This window comes from Phoxinus phoxinus, assembly GCF_949152265.1.
Source record: "Phoxinus phoxinus genome assembly, chromosome: 19".
NCBI lineage: Eukaryota > Metazoa > Chordata > Actinopteri > Cypriniformes > Leuciscidae > Phoxinus > Phoxinus phoxinus.
The window spans coordinates 24,277,163-24,300,501 of NC_136894.1; the positions used below are offsets into that span (position 1 = coordinate 24,277,163).

General features: G+C 37.5%; 1 protein-coding gene across 2 annotated transcripts; it reads left to right on the forward strand.

Annotated features, from left to right (window-relative positions):
* Positions 1–1,025: 1,025 nt before the first annotated feature.
* Positions 1,026–22,100, forward strand: LOC306986642 (uncharacterized protein). 2 transcript variants are annotated; one of them, XM_079590085.1, is made up of 6 exons: positions 1,026–1,184; positions 6,477–7,632; positions 10,091–10,682; positions 17,655–17,905; positions 19,834–20,013; positions 20,090–22,100. In XM_079590085.1, the coding sequence occupies exons 2-6, from the start codon at positions 6,784–6,786 to the stop codon at positions 20,297–20,299; spliced, it is 2,082 nt and encodes a 693-aa protein (XP_079446211.1). In that variant the 5' UTR covers positions 1,026–1,184; positions 6,477–6,783; the 3' UTR covers positions 20,300–22,100. The 2 variants fall into 2 exon arrangements, with proteins under 2 accessions (XP_079446211.1, XP_079446212.1); XM_079590086.1 differs by having other exon boundaries at positions 1,031–1,088.
* The last annotated feature ends 1,239 nt before the right edge of the window (positions 22,101–23,339 follow it).

Genomic DNA, 23,339 nt, shown 5'->3' on the forward strand with positions numbered 1-23,339 from the left:
TATATATATATATAAAATCAGCATTTTAGATAAATTGTTTAATTTCAGTTCTGTTTAACTTTAAATTGCCTTTAATTCCCAGTCTTGTTTCACACAACAACCTCATGGATCAGTGTTTAGGAATAGCTAATTAGGCAAATACTGTTGTGGTGTTTGTTGCTATTTAGTGTTTCAAAAGAAAATACAATCAAAAGAACCATTCAACCTTGGGGACCTTAGGCCCCTTTGTACACTATAATTTGAGTTTATGACTGTTGGATAACTGGTGACCATCTCAACTCACTATCCTCTCAGAAGTATCTCTACACAAAGGATCTTTTCGCCTTCTATAACCATCCTTTGCTCTCCTGACTACTTCCTGACTACAAATATGTCAAGTTTCAAGGCTCTCAGAGCTTGTGTGATTGATCTGCACTAGTTTATATGCCTTAACTCCCATACGGCAGGCTATATTTTAGTCCTTTTTTGGTTTTGGGGTGTATAACAATATCTGTTAATTTAACAATCTTAGCAGTAAAATATTTTGAGCCAAGAATCCATTCCATATATGGGAGACCTTAGAGATGAGGAAAAACATTATTTGGTTTAGTTCTACCTCCGGTAGGGGTATCTCAAAAACTAAAGCACTTTTTGACCATTTGTCACTAGCCTACTCGCTCTCTCAACCATAAGGAGAATTAGTGTGCTGCTTTTAAAAGCTTCTCTAGTTTAAGCATATAATCTATCACATGGGTAACCAGTCATTATTCAGATTCCTATATCGGTGACCCTAAAATTAAAATTACAGCAAAACATTTACCCAAACACAATGTTAAGAAAAACATCAGAGTGAGGCTAAGTCAATTTAGGGCATTAATCTCAAAACAAGTGTGAAAAATCCCTGATAAATCCTTGAAAAATCCACCCGAAATCTTTGTTTAACGACACACATCAAAGCTGCAAAATTAAAAGAGGAGTGATAGAAAAGTGGAGGGAGGGATGGGGGAAGTGGAGAGAGTTAAAATTATCTTCCCTAAAGCAAATCCCTCTCAATCTGATCAGTGTGTTTGGAATAGTCTAACTTGCCTCAACTCTGTGACTGACTGCAGGTGAGGGACCTTTTTTTTCTCTCGAAAATAAATAAATAAAAACACAAAACTCATAGACAACTATCTGATGGAGGTGATTCAAATTTACATCAGCAGGTATGGTCCCGATTCTTCATCAATCCGTGTCGTTTAGAGACCGTGATATAATTGTGGCATTTAATTGAAGGATTAATGTTCATTTAGCTTTGCACTGCAGATATTTTACTTATAGCAGATGTAATGAGTAAAACTTTTGTTCAGCAAGAATAGCCACATGGTTTTAGGAAAACCTGATAGAGAAAATCTGTTTTCGCTCTTGCAAACATATTTCTTCCTTTGTTTGTTTTTCTTAGAGAAATGTTTCATGAGGTTTTAGATGTTGTGAAATATTTAGATGTTGATTATATTGGCTAAAAATAGTTTGCATATGTCTTACAGTAGAAGAATGCATATGTCATGCCTATCAAATACACAGCGTTTTAAATTTGTATTCTTGTCAAATGAATATGTCAATAATTTAATGAATTTTCTGACTTTAACAGGACTTTTAAGTATTTTTCAGTACTGGTGTACTTTGCGTTTTCGCTTCACTGAGCTGCTTGCAATTACATAGTTTGGTTTAGTCTTTTCTCACGCGGTTTTCATTTGCCTTATGTAAATATGTAAGGTCATTTGTGAATATAAAACGATTGTGTTTACTGAACGTGTTAGACTTAATATGTCATCAACAAAGGACACTGTTCCTCATTAAGTACTTTGACCTGATACATTAGGTGAACAAATCTCAACATGTCTGTCTTAAGGACACCTGTTCCTGCTAATGTCTCAAACTCTGAGCAATGCCCTACACATGGATGATTATTTTAGGTTTTGGTTACATTTTACACTACAGTGTTCATGTTAATGTGAAATTAGACAAGAGAGCACAGAGTGGATGCTCTATGGAAAGTGTTAAGAGAGTTTTCTTTGACTAAAGGGAGATTTAAATTGCCTCGCATTTGATGTAACCAGAATTTTATAGCGACTAGTAGTGCATACTGAACAGCCAGGCAGCTTTGTGGAATAGGATGGATGATTTGACCTGTTTAAGATAATATTCACCTGAATATTTTTCTGAACTGCCTCTTTGTCGAAGCTAACCTGAATCCAAATATTTTAACCATCACAGTCTTGCAATGTCAACTCTTTTTGGTCGCTCTAATGATTCTTGTTTTCAAACCAGAATGACATCCATTTTGTCATTTATTTGTATTTTTTAAAACCAATGACTTGCTGTGGCTGGATGCCATTTCTGTTTCTTGCTATATTGTATTTGTTTTGCAGAGTAAGTAACTTGATTGCAGAAATAGTTTCCAGAGTGAAGTAGGCTACAGTAAAAGTGTTACTCTTCCTGGTTCACCATTCTTTGGAATTTGAACTTTGTGTTGGTGAACTTTTAACCATTAGTCTACTGTCAGTCCAGAACCTTAACCTTTAGCATATCTCCAAATGCTTGCATGCACTCATGTCAATTTCTTTGAAGATTAAAAAAACGTAACAAACGTGCACAAAAATATGCCTCACAGATATGTGAATTCATTTAGAAAGGTGAAATCGGGAATGACCAGTGCAATGACGCTTTGGTGGGATTTGTTGAATTGCATTTCGATGAAGAAGAAGCTGATCATGTATACAAGTGCATCCATGACATCTGTTTGTGACATGATACAGACAGATTTAAGGAGCTTAGCAGCAGTCTACTTCCCTTCATCTAATTACACTCTTAATTAGCCAACAGACTATGAATGATTCAACAGATTCATTTAAGTATCCATACAATTAGGTTGAGATACACCAGGACAGGTGATCGAGCGATTCCTGAGACAAAGTAAATGTATCTGCTTGTTGGTGATGGCCCATGTTAAGATTCTTTCAGTAGCTTCCTCCTTAAAATACATGTAATAATTCTAAGTGACTGAAGTGTAAGTGTACAAAACAATTCATAAATGCACTTGTGCATTGTAAGTGGTGGACTGTTCCTAAGAATTAAGAAAGTTTGGTGCCTTACAAAATTGGAAACTTCTCTGCCTTTAAATCATCAATGCCACCACTATCAAAGCGGCACACATTTCACAGAAATTTACTGATTAAATCTTATTTTGTATTGGTGCATGTTCAGATGGGCATCTTTGTCTGTAGCAACAGTGTTTCTGCGTTTTGCCCCATAACTTTGTGTTAAGAAACTGTGAAAAATTCTGTGTGAAAGGCCCCTAAGAAACACGCCTGGTGGAGGTCTGGTGGACCCTAATTATACAGCCGACTAGTCTGTAAAGTCCAACTAAGCTGACAGGCAAAGTGTCCTTTGCAGTCTCCTTGATCTTTCACATTCTCACTCATTCTGTCTCAGTCACACGAGGATGCCATGAGCTGTGTCTAGTGATATGTCTGGGGTGGCGTGCCGTACAGCGTGAGAAACACATTTGGGCAAGCCTCTTAGGAGACTGCTGGCCACATGTAGGTAGAGTGCTTCTGAATTGGCTCACAAGCGCTAGTCTACAACCAAACCAATCCACCATGGCCTTTAATCCTTAGATCCTATTAGACAGTTAACCTTGGGGACGCAACAGTGAGATCCCCCTTCCTGTGACGTAATAGATCCTTAGGCCGATTCTTCCAGATCTAAACTACTTGGATCTTTAACCAATCCTTAAAGGGTTAGTTCACCCAAATTTTTTTTATTAAAATAAGATATTTTGATTAAATCTAAGAGCTGACTCACTCCTCCATATAGGCTTCCATTGTAATTGAAAGTTAGTAAAAACATTGTTAAAATAGTCCAAGTGACTACAGTGGCTCAACCTTAAGTTTATCAAGTGACGAGAATACTTTTTGTGCGAAAAAACAAAAACAAAAAAAGATTTTATTCAACTATTCATTTTCTTCTCTGTGGGCGCCTGAGTGAGTTCACGTTGTGTAACAGCGCAGCACTTCTGGGTTGTACGTCAGAACGTAGGCTCGCTATTGGGCAACGCTGGTCATGTGTGTGATGCGTGTGATGCTGGCCAATAGTGAGCCTACGTTCTGACGTACAACCCAGAAGCGCTGCGCTGTTACCTTAAGTGAACTCACTCAGAAGCCCACACAGAAGAACATGAATTCGACTATTTTAACAATGTTTTTACTAACTTTCTTGGCCGGCAAGTTTCAATTACAATAGAAGCCTGAAGGAGTGAGGCAGCTCTCAGATTTAATCAAAAATATCTTAATTTGTGTTCCGAAGATGAACGAAAGTCTTAGGGGGTTGGAACAACATGAGGGTGAGTAATTATTACTGACAGAATTTAAATTTTTGGGTGAACTAACCCTTTAACTTAAAGCTACAATATGTAATTTTTTTCACCGCTAGGGGTCGCTAACCTCTTACAATAACAAAGGCGTAGGTTTATGACGCAGTGACGAGCTGAATGATGGGACTTGCTGTCAAGCTGATGGATCTAATAATGTTTATGGATGAGTGAAAACATTCATGTTTTTTAGCATTACAGTGGTATGAAGCAGGTCGCGCTTGCTAATAATAGATAGAGATCACACGCGAGTCCCGCGGATATAAAGGAAAAAGGATATTTAATTCTACCGAACTACCCTCAAGTGCTGAATTACCGTATTCCTCACACAGGTCAATTTATTAGATGAATTAAACTTGTGAAGTGACGCAGCGCTGTTTTACTTGGTCTAACATTACACTAACTAAACAGCATTTGAGTGTGTTGAAAGTTATAATGTTATTCTATGTATTAGTTTGTTTGCTATATGAAACTAGCAGCTTACTAGTAAGCTAGATCCACATTTGAATAACATACAGATCATATTCTAATATTTCATCATGTTGAGCTATATAACATTGACTTGTTTTATGTACATTTGCTCACCTGTCTAATAAAGAATGTTCAAGAGTGACGCGTCGCTGTCAAGTCGTGACTCGTGAAGCTCTGTCAAGCCCAAGTTTGTCACGGACGTGGAGCTCTCGGCATCTAGAAAACGCCGCGCCGATATTGAGCCTCATTTTAGTTCTCCTTTTTTGTCCCAAAGTCTGCTTGCCATGGTCCATAATGTTTGAACAAAATAAGAACAGCGTGCCGCTAAACGTTACGCACTACAAAGTTGTCCACGTCTTTCGCCATGGTTACGTCATGGCTTTGAAAGTAGCAGTACGAGCGGAAACCGGGGATAGCGCGGATATTGCAACATTTTTTTCCGGGACGGACCATTATTTAAAATTGGAATTTCTCTGAAAAAATAATTGGGAGACTTTTGGGATATTGTAACTACACAACTGCAGGAACTATATCACACCGTGCAAGTGATTTTTGGATATTTTATTACAAAATTCTTACATATTGTACCTTTAAACAAAATGTAACAAAAAATATTTGTCGTATTAGCTATGTGAACGCACAAAAACATCCTTGACACGATTCGGATATGTTAAAGGGATGGGGGAAAAAGTCACACTTGGCTCATTTCCAGTCAAAAATGACCGAAATGAATGGGAAATAGAAAAAAAAAATACAACAACTCAGTGAATATTTTGGTGGTACTAGCTACAAATCAGCCACTGAAACACTCTAAAATGTCAAGAGTGCAAAATGGACACATTAAACAATGGACATTAAAAAAGTAAAAAGTTACATTTCATGGCTTTGGTCACTTTTGACCAAGTGTGACCCCTAAACGAAGAGGACCAGAGGGTTAAAAAAGTTGCCCCTCTAATCATATTTATTCATATAATTACTGTTTGTCTGTCTGTCTGCTAATCTGTCTCCATCCATCCATGAGACAATAACTTTATTTATCGTGCACTTTCGACTTTATAACTTTGTTGTCTGTTTGCATCTACAGACTATTACACATTGCATGAAAGGATATATTTATAAAAACCATAAGAGGGGTACTTTAAACAATGTTAGTTTAAATGTTGGTTTGTTAGATAATTTAACAGTGAGCTGTGTCTCTGTATTTGATTAGTTTGACAATGTGTGAACTTCATATTGCCTCTGCTAGCACTTCACTGATGTTCATTCTAACATTAGCTTGCGATTCTCCCTATGCATCCTTCATTAGCTACCTCTGGCTGTGGGCTTTTTTTAAATTGCTTGGCTGCTCACATGATTTTGAAAGCCATCGTTCATCATTTGCATCAAGTTCAAGTAACAGTAATCTGATTACAATAGCCGAGGGGGTTTTCAGCTGTTAGCGTCATTCACCTCAGGGCCGCGGTCTGACTCAACAAGACCATGGTGTTGACTGATCAACTCAGTAATTAGAACTGAGATATATGTGATCCTATTAAAAACACTCGTTTGTTTTATTAGAATCATTGCAAAAAGGTCACAGCTTCATTCTGAGTGAAATCTGTCTTCTAATCTGCAGGGATGCACTATGGCCTAACAGAATCCGGAAATTAAAGGATTACTCATAACTGCCAAACACTGGAGATCTGGTGTGCCAAAGATTTTGTCAGCCCGCCCAGGGTGAAAGAGTGGTCAACGAGTCTTACTTCTGCTCTGCTTTGTTGACATGTACATTTATAAACTGGAATGCCTGCGATTGGTGGATTTATAACCGTTCACAGTGGAAATAAACTCTTGAGCTCACAAAAAAGAAACAAACACACAGAACAAACAATGCACTTTCTGGACATTTCTTGTGGATTTTTAAATCCACTGATTGGTCTCCCATGACCTCTTTTGGTGGTGCGCATCCCACTGCTGTGAAGAAGAAATCGATGATGACGAAAAACACAAATTATGCCATCATGTCGCTGCCTTTCTCAGAACACATTTACTGGGGAGGGATTTTTCAAGGACTGTATCCGCTCTCTCGCTCTCTATTTCTTCTTCTTCTCCTATTTTTATTGCCCGCGTTTGCAGTTAGTAGCGTGCCAGGTTTGGAATACGACTGGGGCACGCAACCCAAACTTGTTTGCATCCCTATCCCTGCAGATGCAGATCCTGGTTGTTTCACATCAGGCGGAGCTTCACGTGGGACTTTACATGGGGCTTCGCATGGGGACTCACATGGGGACTCGCATGGGGACTCGCATGGGGCTTCACATGGAGCTTCACATGGACCAAACAGCAATGGACACGGGAATGGCCATGGGAATGGACATCATGGGCCAGTTAGCAGCCCGCCAAGTAGTCACAGCAGTAGTAGTAGCCGACATGGCATATCCGATGAGGCCAAATCTACCATCCTTCATTTGAGGGAGAGCCTTGTGCGACAGAAGGAGACCATCTTGGATCAGCGAGAGACCATTCGGGAACTGACAGCAAAACTGACTCTCTGCGAGAGCTTTGGGAGAGGACATCATGATGACAGCCACCATGGGCCTTCACATCACAACTCCCAGCATTCCTCACACCCCTTTGACAACCACCATGCTGACCCACATTTCCCTTTAACCGGGCATCGCAGTGACCATCACAGAGGGAAATCTCCATATCTGGGCAAACATGGAGGCTTCTCCCCAGAACAGACTGGAAAGACCCTGCAGGCCCTGAAGGAGAGGCTGGAAAATCTTCAGGTGGGTGGATTTACAGTCTTAAACGGAAATGTAAAGCCTATTTTGATTTAAACACATTAGATTCGTTCAGTGAGATTTTTTTTAACAAATTTGATCTTATTTTATTTTGAATAATATTATTAAAAAATGTAAATAACTTTTTTTGTTTTGATAGATTTAAATTTTGTATTTATTCCTGTGATCAAAGCTGAATTTTCAGCATCATTACTCCAGTCTTCATTTGTCACATTATCCTTCAGAAATCATTCTAATATGCTGATTTGGTGCTCAAAAAAACATTTCTTATTATTATCATTGTTGAAAACAGTTGTGTTTCTTAATATTTTTGTGGAAACTGTGATTCTTTTTTTCAGGATTCTTTGATAAATAGGGTAATGTACATCCAGCCGGTTGTTATCGAAGAATAAGCCCCGACAGGGAAATCAGGACTTTTTTTAACTGTCTTTTTAACTGTCTAACTACGGTACTATGAATACTGAAGTCCTCCGGTTTAATTTTCAATACTATCAAAAAATACAACAGAGACGGAAAATGGCAGCAGCTGCCTTTGAATGAAACAGTCCTGGCGTGAGAAGAGAGACACGAAGACTCGCAGGCCTTAGATACGGATACCCGGATGAGCTCTATATTATTCCGTTTTGTTCTTGAAAACGGTTGTTATCAGGGATTAACACACCTCGGAACCAAGCAGTCCAGAGAGCCGTGTAATAAATAGATTTAGCATCACATCTCAGCATTTACAATATTTGAAATCTTTTGTATGTCTTTACCGTCACTTTTGAGCAATTTAATGCATAATTTCTAAATAAAAGTTTTAATTTCCTAAAATAATAATATTAATAACTTCACTGAAACGTTTTAACGCAGGGCATATGTATTTTTTGTTCTTCTGGGAAAGTTATGGAAATTATTACTTTCTAAAATGTCTTGATATTTTTCAACTGCTTGGATTTTTGTTTGCATCCTTCTCAGGATGACATAAGCTCATTTATAGTTCTGTAAAGTACACTTTGGTGGCTTCCTGTGCCAACAACAGATCATTGAAAACTGTCTTCCGTTTAGGCAGCCCAGCCAGGATTTACTTATTAAATTAGCCAGATCCCTACCCTTGAGAGAACGCACAAGATGAAAAACAAACTACAGTACAGTAACGCATCACAAGCAGCATGGTTGCAATGCACTTATAACCGTAAACAAGCCGCCATGTGACACTTTTATTGAGTAAAGCATTCAGTTAAACTAATGATATGCAATTAAACACTCCTTTTTAATTGTTCTGTAGTACAGTAATGAATTGCTGACATATAGGGTTTGAAGTTGTAGAAATTTCATCCAAGTTTTAACTTAACTCTGTTCTTTCGAACTCAGACACGTTCTTTCTATTTCCTAAAGTGACTTAGATATGACTCCAAGCTTTATTGGAGAGGAAGTGCACACACAGCACGCTGGTGACGGCACTCTACAATGTGCTAGTTACTGCCATCAGCAATTAGCCCCATCTGCTTTGATGAGCTATTAAGCGCAGAATGCTGTGGCGCTGAGTAAAGCTGGATTTGCCACGACTTATCAAAGGAAAGAAGCTGACCGTGAGGGAGGGGCTGGCTTGTGATGTCATAACACTCATCTGTATATTAATACACTACCGGTCAAAAGTTTGGGGTCGGTAAGATGTTTTAATGTTTTTAAAAAGAAGACGCTTATGTCACTAAGGCTGCATTTATTTGACGTAAAAAAAAAATTTTGTGAAGTATTATTAAAATGTAAAACAACTGTTTATTTCTGTAATGGCAAAGCTGAATTTTTGAATTACTCCAGTCTTCAGTGTCACGTGATCCTTCCGAAATTATTATAATATGCTAATTTGGTGCTAATGAAACATTTCTTGTGCTGCTTAATACTTTTTTTAGAAACTGTTATGATTCATTGATGAATTGAGTTCAGAAGTACTGCATTTATTTGAAATATAATTTTTTTTGTAACATTGTAAATGTCTTTAATGTCCCTTTTTTAATCAATTTAATGCGTCATTGCTAAATAAAATAATGTATTTAAAAAAAAATCTTACTGACCCCAAATTTATCAATGGTTGTGCGTGTATATTGAATGTTAATGATTAAAAAGTTTATTTTCTCTACAATATACTTGGTCTGTTGTTGAAAACATGGTGTGCTATGTATTTGGTTGAATTGTAATCTATAATTTTAGCCTTTGATATATAAAATGAAACATTTTTAAATATTTGTAGATTTATGTGAAAAAAATATTATATTATATTTATTATATTATATTAAGCATATATTTGCATGAGATTGTGAGTCAGTGTTGTGCGGTTACCCTATTTTCATGAAACTGTACATTACCGCATTATATATTATCATCATTGAATTGTAAACATTGTATTTACATACATTACAAAACTGTATACTGTTGTTTATTGTCTTCATTTTTGTTCTTATAGGCAAGAAATTCTTCCAGTTCCTATTCAAGTTCATTGAGAGACCTCCTACAGCGCAAAATCAACGCACTGGAAGAACAGCTCCACCATCACTATGACAGTCACTACGGCCACCATGAAAACCATCATGGATATGGTCATCATGAGGATCATCATGACCATGATGACCACCATAATACCCACAATAATAACCACCACGATGACCATCACGATGATCATCACGATAACCACGATAACCACGACAACCACCAGGCAAACCATCACGATGACCATCACTCCAGCAACCATCGTAACAACCATTATAATTATCACTATGAACGTCACAGCGACCACCATGATGATCACCTAGACAATCATCAAAACGGCCATGATGATCATCATGACAACCACAACAGCAACAACCACCATGATGATCGCCATGATGATGGCCATCATGGCAATGGTCACCATGATGATGGACGCCATGGAAATGATGATCATGTCCACCATCCACAAACCTCTTTCAAGCCAACTGGGCCAAGAGCGCCTGTCCGTGGAGCCCTCAGTAAGCTAGATGCAGTGCTGAGTAACCTTCACCACAAGACTCCAGAACCAGGTGATCTGTCCTAAAAAGTAGAGTATAGGACAACTCTAGAGAAGTGTTCGTGCAGAATCTTAGATTTTTATTTAACCATTCAAATTTAAGGTCCATTCTTTGATATTTTGTAATGGTTTTTGTAATTTTGTCCTAACCAAATATATAGTAAAACATTTTTGAGGGGAATATATGCATATGTATGTCTGTATACACACTACCGTTAAAATTTTTAGAATAATTCATATTTTTAAAATATTTTTAAAAGAAGAATCTTATGCTCACAAAGGCTGCATTTATTTGATCAAAAACACAGTTAAAACATTAATATTGTGACATATTATTACAATTTAAAATAACTTTATAAAAGAACTTAAGATATTTGAAATTTTATTTATTCCTTTGATGGCAAAGCAGAATTTTCAGCATCATTACTGGCTTCAGTGTCACATGATCCTTCAGAAATGATTCTCATATTTTGATTTGGTGCTCAATTTTTAATAATGATTCTTTATATTATAATTTTTGTGGAAACTGTAACTGGTTTGTTCATGATGTCATGAAGTGAAGCCACCGTGCCTTTGTTTAAATTTGGGAATTTATTAAAAGTTATGTTCATATTTATTATAGTAGTGAATATCAGATCAGCTGATGGACGAGACAACATTTTTATTAGAAATGTCAAAATAATTATTCAGACATGCACATACAAATTTGTCATGTAGGCTACAGTTATTCACTGTGGTTATGATTTGTTTTGTTATAGCTACAATATTGTTTTTATTCTTACAGTAACTGTAAATGATCCAGCAGTGTTTTCATTAACCGCATGTATTTCAAAGCAGTAAAGATAATGACTTAAACGTGGTTAAATTAATAATTAGCTCAACAATATATACAAATAACACTCATTATATAAACTGTCATGCTAGTAAAAAGTAATTGAATTTGAGCTGACCTGTGGCTTTTTAACGGTTTCCAAGATCTCTAAGAGTCTGAAGTGGACGTTGGTCAACAAAAAGACATCAGGAAACAATACACATGCTTCACAACTTATTCAGAGAAATAACGCTGACTGCATGTGTGTTTAACGACATTAAGCTTTATTTCCAAGCATTTATACTGTTGCTCCAAGCAAGATGATGTAATAGTGTCTTGTATGTATTGTAATATTTATTGTGTGTTCAAATCCATTTCTGCTAATAATCCCAGATATATGTTCATTCTTAATATTTCCTACATAATTATGTACATAAAGCAATCTACATTGCGTTAGTTCAGTCACCTGTATCGGCAGTGGGCCGTAGACACACCCATTATAACGATTTCTATCGCTTATCCTGCCTGAAAAGAACATAAACATTAAAGAAAATGTTCAAAGTATCAATTAATGAACATACATGCATCTTAAAAAAACTATTCATGTTCCACTGATATGCTGCAAACCGGGTGATTTTAGCTCAATGTTTTGGCTAAAAGTCAATGATGCCCTCTGTCGGTAGAGAATAGCAAGATGGCCGCTTGAACACTTCTGGTGGCTTCACCGCCTGACAGCTGTTTAGAACGCAATGAGCAATCCAGTCATTATACAGATCAGTGGTTATGTATGTAACCCCAGTTCCCTTAGAAGGAAAAGTGATGCTGTGTCTTTTGTAGGCACTACGTAAAGTGCACTGGTGTCTGAAGCACATGTTAAAACGTGCCATTTCTATTGGGTGAGGCAGTCATGTGACTTATTATGTGATTATGTTCGTGTTCGGGTCGGGCTCGGTCACATCAGCGTGATAAGGCATTGAACACTTAAATTTAAAACTTATTATGTAGAGCCAATGTGCCTGATGCTTTCAATTGATGCAAACATTCGTTTTTGTGATTAAAATACATGTAAAATATTACCCTAACATCCGTCTTCCTGTGTGCGGAAATTTGTTCATGTAGCTGTGACAACGAAACACGTGCATGCGCGCCTGGAAAGCGTACCTTCCATAGGGGCGGCCATTGGCTAGCAAGCCATCACCTGCTGTTAGCATTCCATTGACTCCCATTCATTTTGGCGTCACTTTGACAGCGAATAACTTTACATCTGAGGCGTTAAAAGACTCCATTTGTCCTTTATTTATTTCTAAAGAAACACGACAATGTGTAAAAGGCTCCATTACCTTGTATCTTACGTTATGGCCCCGTAGAAGCCGTTTTTGTAAAAATAGGCTAACGATTGCATCATAACCACGCAACTCTCTGTCGCACAGTAGAGAAATTATCGTATAGACAGGAGGAGAAGCTCGCAGGCAATCAGAGAGACGTGGAGGCATAAAGTCAAGGGAGAAGCCCATAGAGAGTCATAAAGTTGCTCCTGCTGCTAGCTCATGGACAGCTAATACTCACGCTCTCCGTCTCTGCAAGATTCATAAGGGAATGATTCAGATTTCTCTCGGCACAGCTACTAGAAGACTTACAACTGTCAGACAGGTTACTCACGTCACATTTACGTCGTCAAGCTCAGTTTAAGGCTGCGCAGTACGGTCAGCCATCAGGAAGTGAGTGCTTCTAATTGACTTCACATTTCTCCGTTGAAATCTATGGGGTCGCTGTGTCCATTTCTTTTACTGTCTATGGTGTTAAGTGCGCTTGTTGCTCCGTGCGTGCTGATGCGCTCATCTGTTGACATTTCCGAATGCCTTCCTACACTTCCTACAATAAAAGCCGGCTTTCCACACAAACAAACGTACATGTGTCATTAGTATGAGAAAAAATTTGATTTTAACTGTCAGCCTCGAGTCGGGCTCGGACATAAATATCTTAATGCCTGTCAGATGCGGGCCGGGCTAGGACAGAAAAATTTGGCTCGATCCGCACTCTTAACAACAACCCAGGAATCTAAGCCTAGGCTCGATTTTAGTTGCCTAGGCATTTACTAAGTGACCGTTTGTAAGAGCTTCAGTGTCTATAGATGTGAAGACTCACCTCAGCTCAATGCCCTTGACTATGATAGGGCCCCTTTTTTCAGAGCTCTTGGGAGCAGAGCTAGCAAGGGAAACTGCCTCAGCCATGTCCATCTTACATATTTCACTGAAAGAGAGTAAAGAGACCAAAGAGTGGGTCACCAGTGCGCTCAGACTGCCACGATCAGAGGCGACACTCTTACTCCCAAACTGGAGGAGTTGACCTTCTCTGAAACACTTTTACCATCAATTCACAAGGGAAGCGTGTTGTCTCACTTCTACCTCCAATTACATAAACCGGAGGGAGCCACACAGATAGTGGGTCACATATGATGACCTAGTCCACCTTCAACACCTTAAAGCACTTTGGGCTGATAGTTGTTCCAGGGTTCCTACGGGGTTTGGAAAAGTATGGAAAAGTATGAAATTTGATTTGAGTAATTTCCAGGTCTGGAAAAGTATGGAAAAAAGAAAGCAGAGTATGGAAAAATATTTGCATTTTCAGACTATTGCCCCTGTTTAGTTTTCTATAATAGAAAATCTAATGAATTTAAAATAATAATAATAAAAAAATGCTGTGCATTCACGAGTTCACACATACATGAAATCAGATATAGTAATTTATCCCCTCTTTGACTGGGATAGAAAACCAGCCAAGAGTGAGGTGATGGGGTGGTGGAGGGATGCTGTTAAACTGTCATGATGGGACACGGACGTGATACTGGCTTAAATCCACTTTTTGGGGTGAAAATACTGACATGGCTAAGACTTTTGCACAGTAGTGTATAATATAAACTTTTTTGTGCCCTCGAGAAACTATTCACATGTGCACGTGAATTGTTTTGCATGCTTGCGCATTACAATTTCTGGTTTTATATATAACCTATGTCTACTGACACTACAGCAGAATATATAAATAGCTGGCTTAAAATAATTTTTGGGGACTGAAAATACTAATTTTGCTTTGGAGATCTCCTACAAAAAACGCTTTAATTTATACATTGCATTAATATACATTGCACATCGCCACATTTTTCATGATTCTCACACAGGTTTGATGATTCAGTCTCTTTAAATCCCTCCTTGTCACGAGCCTACTCTGCTGTGATTGGTCTACCACTTACAGTGATTTTCGGAAGCCCACACCACTACTAAACCTAACCTACCCATGCGTGTCCTATGCACGTAAAAACGAATTCTCACGTATAAATTGCACGATAAACACAATAGGTGCTAGGGACGCATTTTGTGTGACCGGGTTGGTTACCCAGTGACGTGTAGCCGTCACGGAAGTGGGATTCAAATTCCTGATGACTCGGTTTAGGTGGTTAAAAGTCGATTCTTTCTTTTGAGAAACAATAACTTAATTTATTGCGTGCTCTTTCATTTGCATACCTTTGCAGAGAGCTTTATTACACATAGCATGAAAGGGAATATTTGAAAAAGCATAATAGGGGCAATTTTAATATGGTCTGAAAATCTACAGAGAAGATTTGAAATTTGAGTCTGGAAAAGTATGGAATTTTGAAATGGAAAATGTGTAGGAACCCTGTTGTTCCTTGCCTCTTGTCTGTGAAAGCTCCCAGAGCTCTTTTATTTCTCGGGAGAGCTTGCTCGATCCCCTACCATAGGCCCGAGATTAGGGATGGGAATTGAAAACCGGTTCCACTCCAGAACCGGTTCAAAGTTTTATGAACCATTGATATTGTATACTCTCGACGTTAACGAGTCCTCTTATCGATGCTCCTGCTCTGAGTCCCAGCCATAGTACATACAGACCGTGAACTCACAACTGTCCCTTTTGTCCTTTATCAGGCACAATAGCACGGTGTCCTATGCATATGTGCGTCATGTCGTCAAAGCGATTTGAGCAAAGGAGGGAATCATGGAGAGGAAGAGACGATCTAAAGCGTGGCTTTTTTTTACTAAACGAGACAAATTATGCCGTTTGCAATAACAGGGGTTTTCCTGCATTGAAAATTGTTTGGCGGCCTCCAAAGCTAATTTTTGTCCAGCCAAAGTCTTATTTGTTCAGTGAGTAATGTAGATGAACTGCTGCGCTTGTGACAGGACGCATGTTTAACTGAAAGAACGAGCAGAGAGAGAGCCCCAGTCGCGCGCGCACACTCTTTCTCTTCGGAGCCAGGCGAAAGTAAACAAGGCTTCACCGTCTCCAAACTAAGCACTGTCTTGCTCTCTCTCCCTCACACATATTAATCATATATAATACATTTAAAAAATCCTGAATTACCGTTGTGAATTGTGCTAAAATACCGTATCTTCTCTGAAAAGCGTTCCGCACATTCAGCTGACATAAACCACACTTTAAATAAACAAAAAACCTATCCGGTGATGAAATGTTTTCTGTGTTGACAAATGTTGTGGGATGTCCTAACTGCCGGGATAATCACACAACACGTACACGTCCGATAATGACATGTCTAATTCGCAAACTAATGACTCCTTTAAACCGATTCATTTTAATGAATGTTTAAAACAACTGATCTTTCCAACTCACGAGATGTCTGAATCGGTGTAACTAATCGATACCACTTTACAATAAGGTTCCATTTATTATATAAATTACATAAACAGTACAGTTTGCTTACTCAAGTGTAAGCTTTAAAACAAATAAAACCACTTGTTTGTTTTTTTTGCCGAAAAAGCATATTACTACTTTTTTTCCACACAGTGCTATCAGGAATCGATAAGAGAATCGTTAAAGAATCGGATCGATAAACAGAATCGTCAGTGGCATTGATATTGATCAAATCTTATCAATTCCCATCCCTACTCGAGATGATGGCTTTTTGGCTTGGTTAGTTGGGGACACATAATATTCTGCAATATTATTGACTTAAATGCACTGACATTTCAACTGAATAATGACTGTTTACTGTTGTCATTTTAGAGCTGCTTTACAGCATAATTGCATTCTGTTTACGTCATTGAAACATTATTTTCCTGTTTATCACTGTAAAGCTGCATTAAAACAATTTTAATCGTATATGTAAAGCACTATATAAATAAAGTTGACTTGATGACTGGAGGGGCAACAGATGAAAAAGTAGGACATTTTCACACTCATTAGTGATACAGTCCACATATGTACTCTGTCTCCTTCCTTGCAGACCTTTAGGGAAGCGGTTGATATACAGTACTTAAATATCCAAATGATAATGTACTGCAGGGGGCAACAGATGAAAGAGTAGGACGCCAATGGCGATGAAGTCCATTTTCTACTCTGTCAACACTGCCCACATCGCTTCCCTCCATCTGGCTCTTTGTTTACATCGGCTCCAAATTAATTGTCAGCTGGATGTCTATAATGAACAGCATTTACCTAGAGGACTGAACAGACATTGTCTATGTCTGTTTCTTGTCCCCACACTTTCTAAGTTGAAGAGGGCGATAAAATACAGGTCTCCGTTTTTAATATGGCACTGACTTGTCTGTAAATCTGCCACTTGACTCTTTCATAGGAAAGTGCCTGCTCAAATTTGATCTCATGGAAGGAAAAACACAAACTCCAGCTCTCGTGCTGGACGGAAATGAGGCAATCACAGTGAACACAGACAGCTCCTTCAAGAGCAGACAGTGTGTGCTCCACTCCCGAACAAATTAAACGTATATTGTGTGATCGTCACCCATAATGAAATGGGGACACAGCGATGCACACTTTCTAAATATATGTTTGCTTGTCATCCTAATAATCGTTAAGACAGACAATAAATAAGACTTACTACACACGACTGCCTTGGCCAATAAAATTGCCATATTTTTTACACGTGCTTAAGACACCGGCACACAATGAAGGCATTCTCATAGTGTCAGCAACTGATGCAGCATTGAGTACCCTCGATAGGGAACTTAAGTAGGTCTAATATTTTATATGGTCTTATTTTTCATGTTCTAGTTCTGAAAAGTTTAAATAGTCTTCTTATAGGAGATCTGTCTTCAACTGTCTTTTGAAGATTTCAGTTGGGCTTGTATATGTTATGCTGCAGAGAAATTAGATCCTATTTTATAATTTCTTTATTTTCACCAACAGGTCCAAATAAGAAACCCAAAAATCCTGACGCTTTTCAGATTGGCTTCCCGATGCGCACCAACTACATGTATGGGCGAATCAAACGCACCCTTCTGAGTGAGATCTTCGCCCTCACAGTCTGCCTTTGGTTGAAAGGGGGCTCAGGTCCTGGGATCGGAACCCCGTTCTCCTACTCAGTCCCTGGCCAGGCCAATGAGCTTGTCCTGATTGAGTGGGGCAACAATCCCATGGAGCTGCTGGTGAATGACAAGGTAAAGAAATCACCTAATTAGAAAACAGGGATTGTGTAACGAAATATTAATGTCCTGGTTTTGCAAAACACAGGCAATCCTAAAAAAATAAATAAACCCAAACAAACAAAAAACATTATAATTTAGAAGTGTATTTAAATAGAGACCGTTAGCTATTTCATTAGCTATTATGTCCAATGTTTTGTATTAAAATGCTAGACAACACAGTTTGGAAAAGGGATCACCAGACTTACCCTGCTGATGACCTTGTCCTGCCATTGCAACAGTTTGCAAAGCTCTCTCTTCCTCTTGGCTTCCCAGCCATTGCATCATCCTGCCTAATTAGTTAATGGCTTATCGTTGGTTGACGTGTGAATACATTCTACTGTTATTTTCTAAAACCGAAACAAGATAGGCCTTTTCTGTCAGAGTGCAGACTATTCCACAAGGGAACTTTGTTAAGGTATACAAGCAAACTATAAACATTTCATGAGAAGTTAAAGATTGCAGAATAATGCTCTGTTGTGATGATTTGTACGCAAATATCCAATTGAGTCTATTTCTCTCTTTCTTTTCTTTTTTGTTCTTAAATATCCTGTTACTGTTTTATGGAAAACTTTTTAAATAAATCACATTCAGTGAGTGAGCTCTCTGCATGATCCAGATTGGATCACAAACTAATTCTGACCATTATGCTTGTTATTTATATGTGAATTGTATATATATATATATATATATATATATATATATATATATATATATATATATATATATATATATATATGTATTGTTTTTAGTTTTTTTTTTTATTAATTTATAAAACTCTGACAATTGCTAGTTCTAAATCTAAACAACTGACAGACAACATGGGACATACAGTACTGTGCAAAAGTTTGGGGTCAGTATGTTTTTTTTTTTTTAAAGAAACGAATACTTTTATTCAGCAAGAATGCATTAAATTAACCAAAATGTCAGTAAACTACTAGCAATGCTACAAAAGATTTCTATTTAGAAATAAACATTTCTTTTTTAACTTTTTATTCATCGAAGAGTCCTGAAAATGTATTACGGTTTCCACAAAAAATATATATTTATCAGCGCAACTGTTTTCAACATGAATAATAATAAGAAATGTTTCTTAAGCAATAAATCAACATATTAAAATAGTTTCTGAAGGATCATGTGACATTTAAAGGAGCTGTATGCAAGAAATGTATTTAAATTAATCATAAAATGACCCTGATATGTCACTAGACATTAAGAAATCATGTTCATTTATATATTCAGGATATTGTCATTTAAAAAGTGAAGTTGCAGCCCTCAACTGATGTTGATGTTGTCATCTTGTGTTTTGGCCTGAAGCGCCACCCTCCACCTCTATCTACCAATCACGAAGTCAGTAGTGTTTCGGCATCCGGGTTGCCAGCTCTGCTCTAGTCTGCTCTAATAGTCGGATAAAAAATGTCTAACGTTAACGCCTATCTGACAACCTCGAGTCAGGGGGGAGAGGGAGTGCAGTACCAGTTTTGGACACAATTTTACATACGGCTCCTTTAATACTGGAGTAATGGCTGCTGACAATTCAGCTTTACCATCACTGGAATAAATGGTATTTAAATATATTAAAATAGACAACAGTAATTTTAAATTGTAATAATATTACTGTTTTTACTGTATTGATCAAATAAATGCAGTCTTGGTAAGCATAAAGCATACTTCTTTTAAAAACATCTTCTGACCCCAAAATTTGAAACGGTAATAATGAGTATGCTGAAATATTGCACGAGAAAATGTTTATCAGGTCAGTATTTGTTAATCTCCATCATCAGACAAGGATACATCAGTAAAACTGAACTAGGGCACAACAGTAGTTAATAAATAAAAAATCTACTATAACAAAACAATTGCTGTATTGTTTAAAGATGTACTCTGTTTTTGCCCTCTTGCAGGCAGTCACTCTTCCTATTTCTCTGACGGACAGTAAGTGGCACCACCTCTGTGTAACATGGTCCACGCGTGATGGCATGTGGGAGGCTTATCAGGACGGTGTGAAAAGGGGCTCTGGAGAGAATCTGTCCCCCTGGCATCCGATTAAACCAGGAGGAGTCTTTATCCTGGGACAGGAACAGGTACATCTCACACAATCAAACATACGTGAATCAAAACACACTCGCGCTAACTAACACCCGACTCTTTTGTACCCAGGACACTCTGGGCGGCCGTTTCGACGCCACACAGTCTTTTGTGGGCGAGATGTCGGATCTGCAGCTGTGGTCGCGTATGCTCACCTCTACCGAGATCTACGACCAAGCATCCTGCTCCAGCCACCTCACCGGCGACGTCATCACCTGGAACGAGTCCATGGTGGAACTCCACGGGGGTGTCACAAAGTATCCGTTCGACCCTTGTCATTAAGGATCTAAACAAAAAGACCACCTCTGCTTAACTTGCAGCTGGAAAGGTGGACATTTATGAAAATTGACTGCACCTGCTCAATTAACTAAGCACTTGACACACTGCAAATCAATAAGCACTCATGTCAACAGACTGGTTGAACTCCATTATGTGTTTTTGGTTCACTTCCAGACACCACTGAAAGCACTTCAGTATCACTACTTTAGTATAAACGTGCAAAAACACTTTACAACAGCAATCAATAGCAATACAGTTGACGTGTACTATCAAAATAAGGTGAGGCAATGTGGACTATTTTTATATCTGTATATGTCAAGTGAATTGCACATTTGCAAACTTTTTTCCTTTTCTTTGGTTGGTTAGACCCATTTGCATTCGCTCTAGCAGCACGGGGGCAGCAGTGAGTTTTAAAGGCCTATATTTCATTTATGCTACATTTTTATAAGCCAGGACTTCAGTGTAGCTTATAACCTGAGGTGCTCTTTTAGTCTTGAAAATCAAGAATACATTCTGCTAAAAATAAACAAATTGTATAATTTTTTTTTTTTAATGCATGTAAATTTGTATTATTGAATGACGGAAAATGTGCAGGTTAGATTAGATGTCTTGAAGAGTTGGAAAAGATGGCGTTTTTTCATACGTATAATGACAAGTGATGTCTGTGGGCAGGTGGGCTGCTGGTATGGGTTTATATATACAGTACGGTTTATATATACAGTACGCACATGCCAGAAAACTATGAGCTGAAAGAAAACAGTGAGGTGTCCATGGCAACATAGCTTAAAGGGGATTAAAGAGCTGAAGAGCTCTCTCTCTCTCTCTCTCTCTCTCTCTCTCTCTCTCTCTCTCTCTCTCTCTCTCTCTCTCTCTCTCTCCCTTGCTATTCGATTTCATAATATTTAATGCACTTTTTGTTTAAACACATGCACATATGTATCTGAAGAAATCTACATAAAGAGTATCACAGTGAATGTAAAGTTGGTTGCACGTTGCAGTTGTTATTCTGTGAATTGTTTTGTTTTTTATGGATAAAGGCATGTGCTGTAGTCATTTGTGAAAAGTGACATTAAACAGATCTGTTTCATTATTGATTAATGAACTTAAGAACAATATGGTTCTAAGCATTAGGTTACAGCAAAACGTATATATTTACATTGTTTTGTGTCATATGGGGCAGTGAAGAAAATTATTTTAATATGCAGTGTTTCCTGCCTACTGTGAAATTTCATTGGTCCAAAAACCGAATGGTGTCTCATTAGGAAATATGTTTGTCTGGATGTATGAACCCTTCTCAGAATTCATACAGTTGTTTATGAAAATGCTTCTTCTTATTATTGTGAATTTAACCTAAAATCTGGAGGCATTTATAGATTATGCATTTTTCACTATTTAAAAACCCATTTATTGTTTCAAACTTTTTTAACTAGATGGCCAAATGTACATCCCAGAGATGGCCTGATTTTTTTATGTAACCCACCCCACTTCCTACCAAAGGAGATTTACCAGTTAGATAATCGTCCAACCTGACTGGTCAGTTTATGTATGCATTTGCTTAACTTTGCCTTTGGTGTATATCTGTATCCAAATGCACTAATTAGTTTTTTTCTTTGTTGTTTTTTTCCCCTTTCATCTTTCTAATATAATTGGTGTATATAGCAGTTATATGTATATATCCTATTTTTACTCATTATTAACAATATGTTTGGGCATGTATTTAATGCCTGTAAGCCAAAATGTACAAGCTTAACTTGAGACAAGCATGTATTCAATTTTTTGTAAATAAAGTCATGGTTTTGAACTAATCAAAGTGTTTACTATTATTATTTTTAAAAGATGTCATGGAATTTCAAATACATGATTCCACTGATTTTATTTTAACATAGGGAGATTTCATTTGTTTACGCAAGTATGAGAAATATAAAACAATCTAACATTATTTCTTTTAAAGATATGATCATTTTTAATCATTAATAAATGATTATAATAATACTTGTTAATAGTTAATAGGTGATCTAATAATAATAAAAAATGTGGTATCTTAAATGGCAATTGGTTTTAACTCATTATTTTTTTAAGAAAAAGTGCAGTAAACTTTGGTTAACGATATTTTAACAAAGAGTCAATAAATCAATCCTTCTTGTCTAATATTCACTAAGCCTATTATAAATGTTTCTATTTTAGACCAGTCAGGATGGTTTTCGCGAATCACTTAGTGCGGGTCTCGTCAACCGAAAATAGGCTATAGCCTAACTCTGCAAAAAAAATATTTTCATGATTGGTTATCAAAACGTTTTATCATTTGTCAAATCAACTTAGACCATTAATGTGCTTAAGATAACATAATATTTTGAGTTGCTATTTATTAAACCAAACTCAAATTTTTATTTTAATGAACTCACATTTTTAAGAAAACCAGTAACTTACTTTTTTAAGTTAAACCAACAATTGTTTACAGTGGTGACACGTGTATGGTGTGTTGTCACAATTTGTGAGAAAGGTTGACATGACGCTAAATTTTCGGGTAATCACACGTTTTTAAAAACGTGGAACAGCAGAGAGTCTGCTTGCTAACAGGGAATGCACAGACAAACTAGAATCAACAGTGGCTTGGCTTTTTTTTCAGGGATGGCAAGAACAGAGGGATTTGAAATGTTGTGAAAGCAATGCAGATATGGCATTTCATTACTCAACAGGTAAGGTATTTTCTTGAGTAGATAAATTGACACATGTAGCTCTCTAACAGAGTTAATTCAATATCTATTGTGAAGGCCGGGTCATATTAATCCGCAGTCGTGCAGTGCCGAAGCACACCACTAAAACAATTTTCTTCCGCAAAATGCATACAGTTTTGTTTTCTAACCGCTAGAGGGCCAAAAGTTACAAAAAAAGAGCCACTCATCAAAATGTTTAGTTTCATCATGGGGATCAGAAGCAAAAAAAATGTGGGTGGGTCATCTAGATTTTTTTTACTGGATAGATTAGGGGTGTTCCCGAAGCCAAATGACTTATCTAAAATCTCTATGCAATAATGAGTGAGTAA

Excerpts from the sequence above, each read along its gene's own strand:
- LOC306986642 (XM_079590085.1), top strand. The coding sequence starts at position 6,784 with ATGACCTCTTTTGGTGGTGCGCATCCCACTGCTGTGAAGAAGAAATCG. Across the intron at positions 7,633-10,090 it reads AGAGGCTGGAAAATCTTCAG|GCAAGAAATTCTTCCAGTTC; the intron begins GTGGGTGGATTT and ends TTGTTCTTATAG. Across the intron at positions 17,906-19,833 it reads AGCTGCTGGTGAATGACAAG|GCAGTCACTCTTCCTATTTC; the intron begins GTAAAGAAATCA and ends GCCCTCTTGCAG.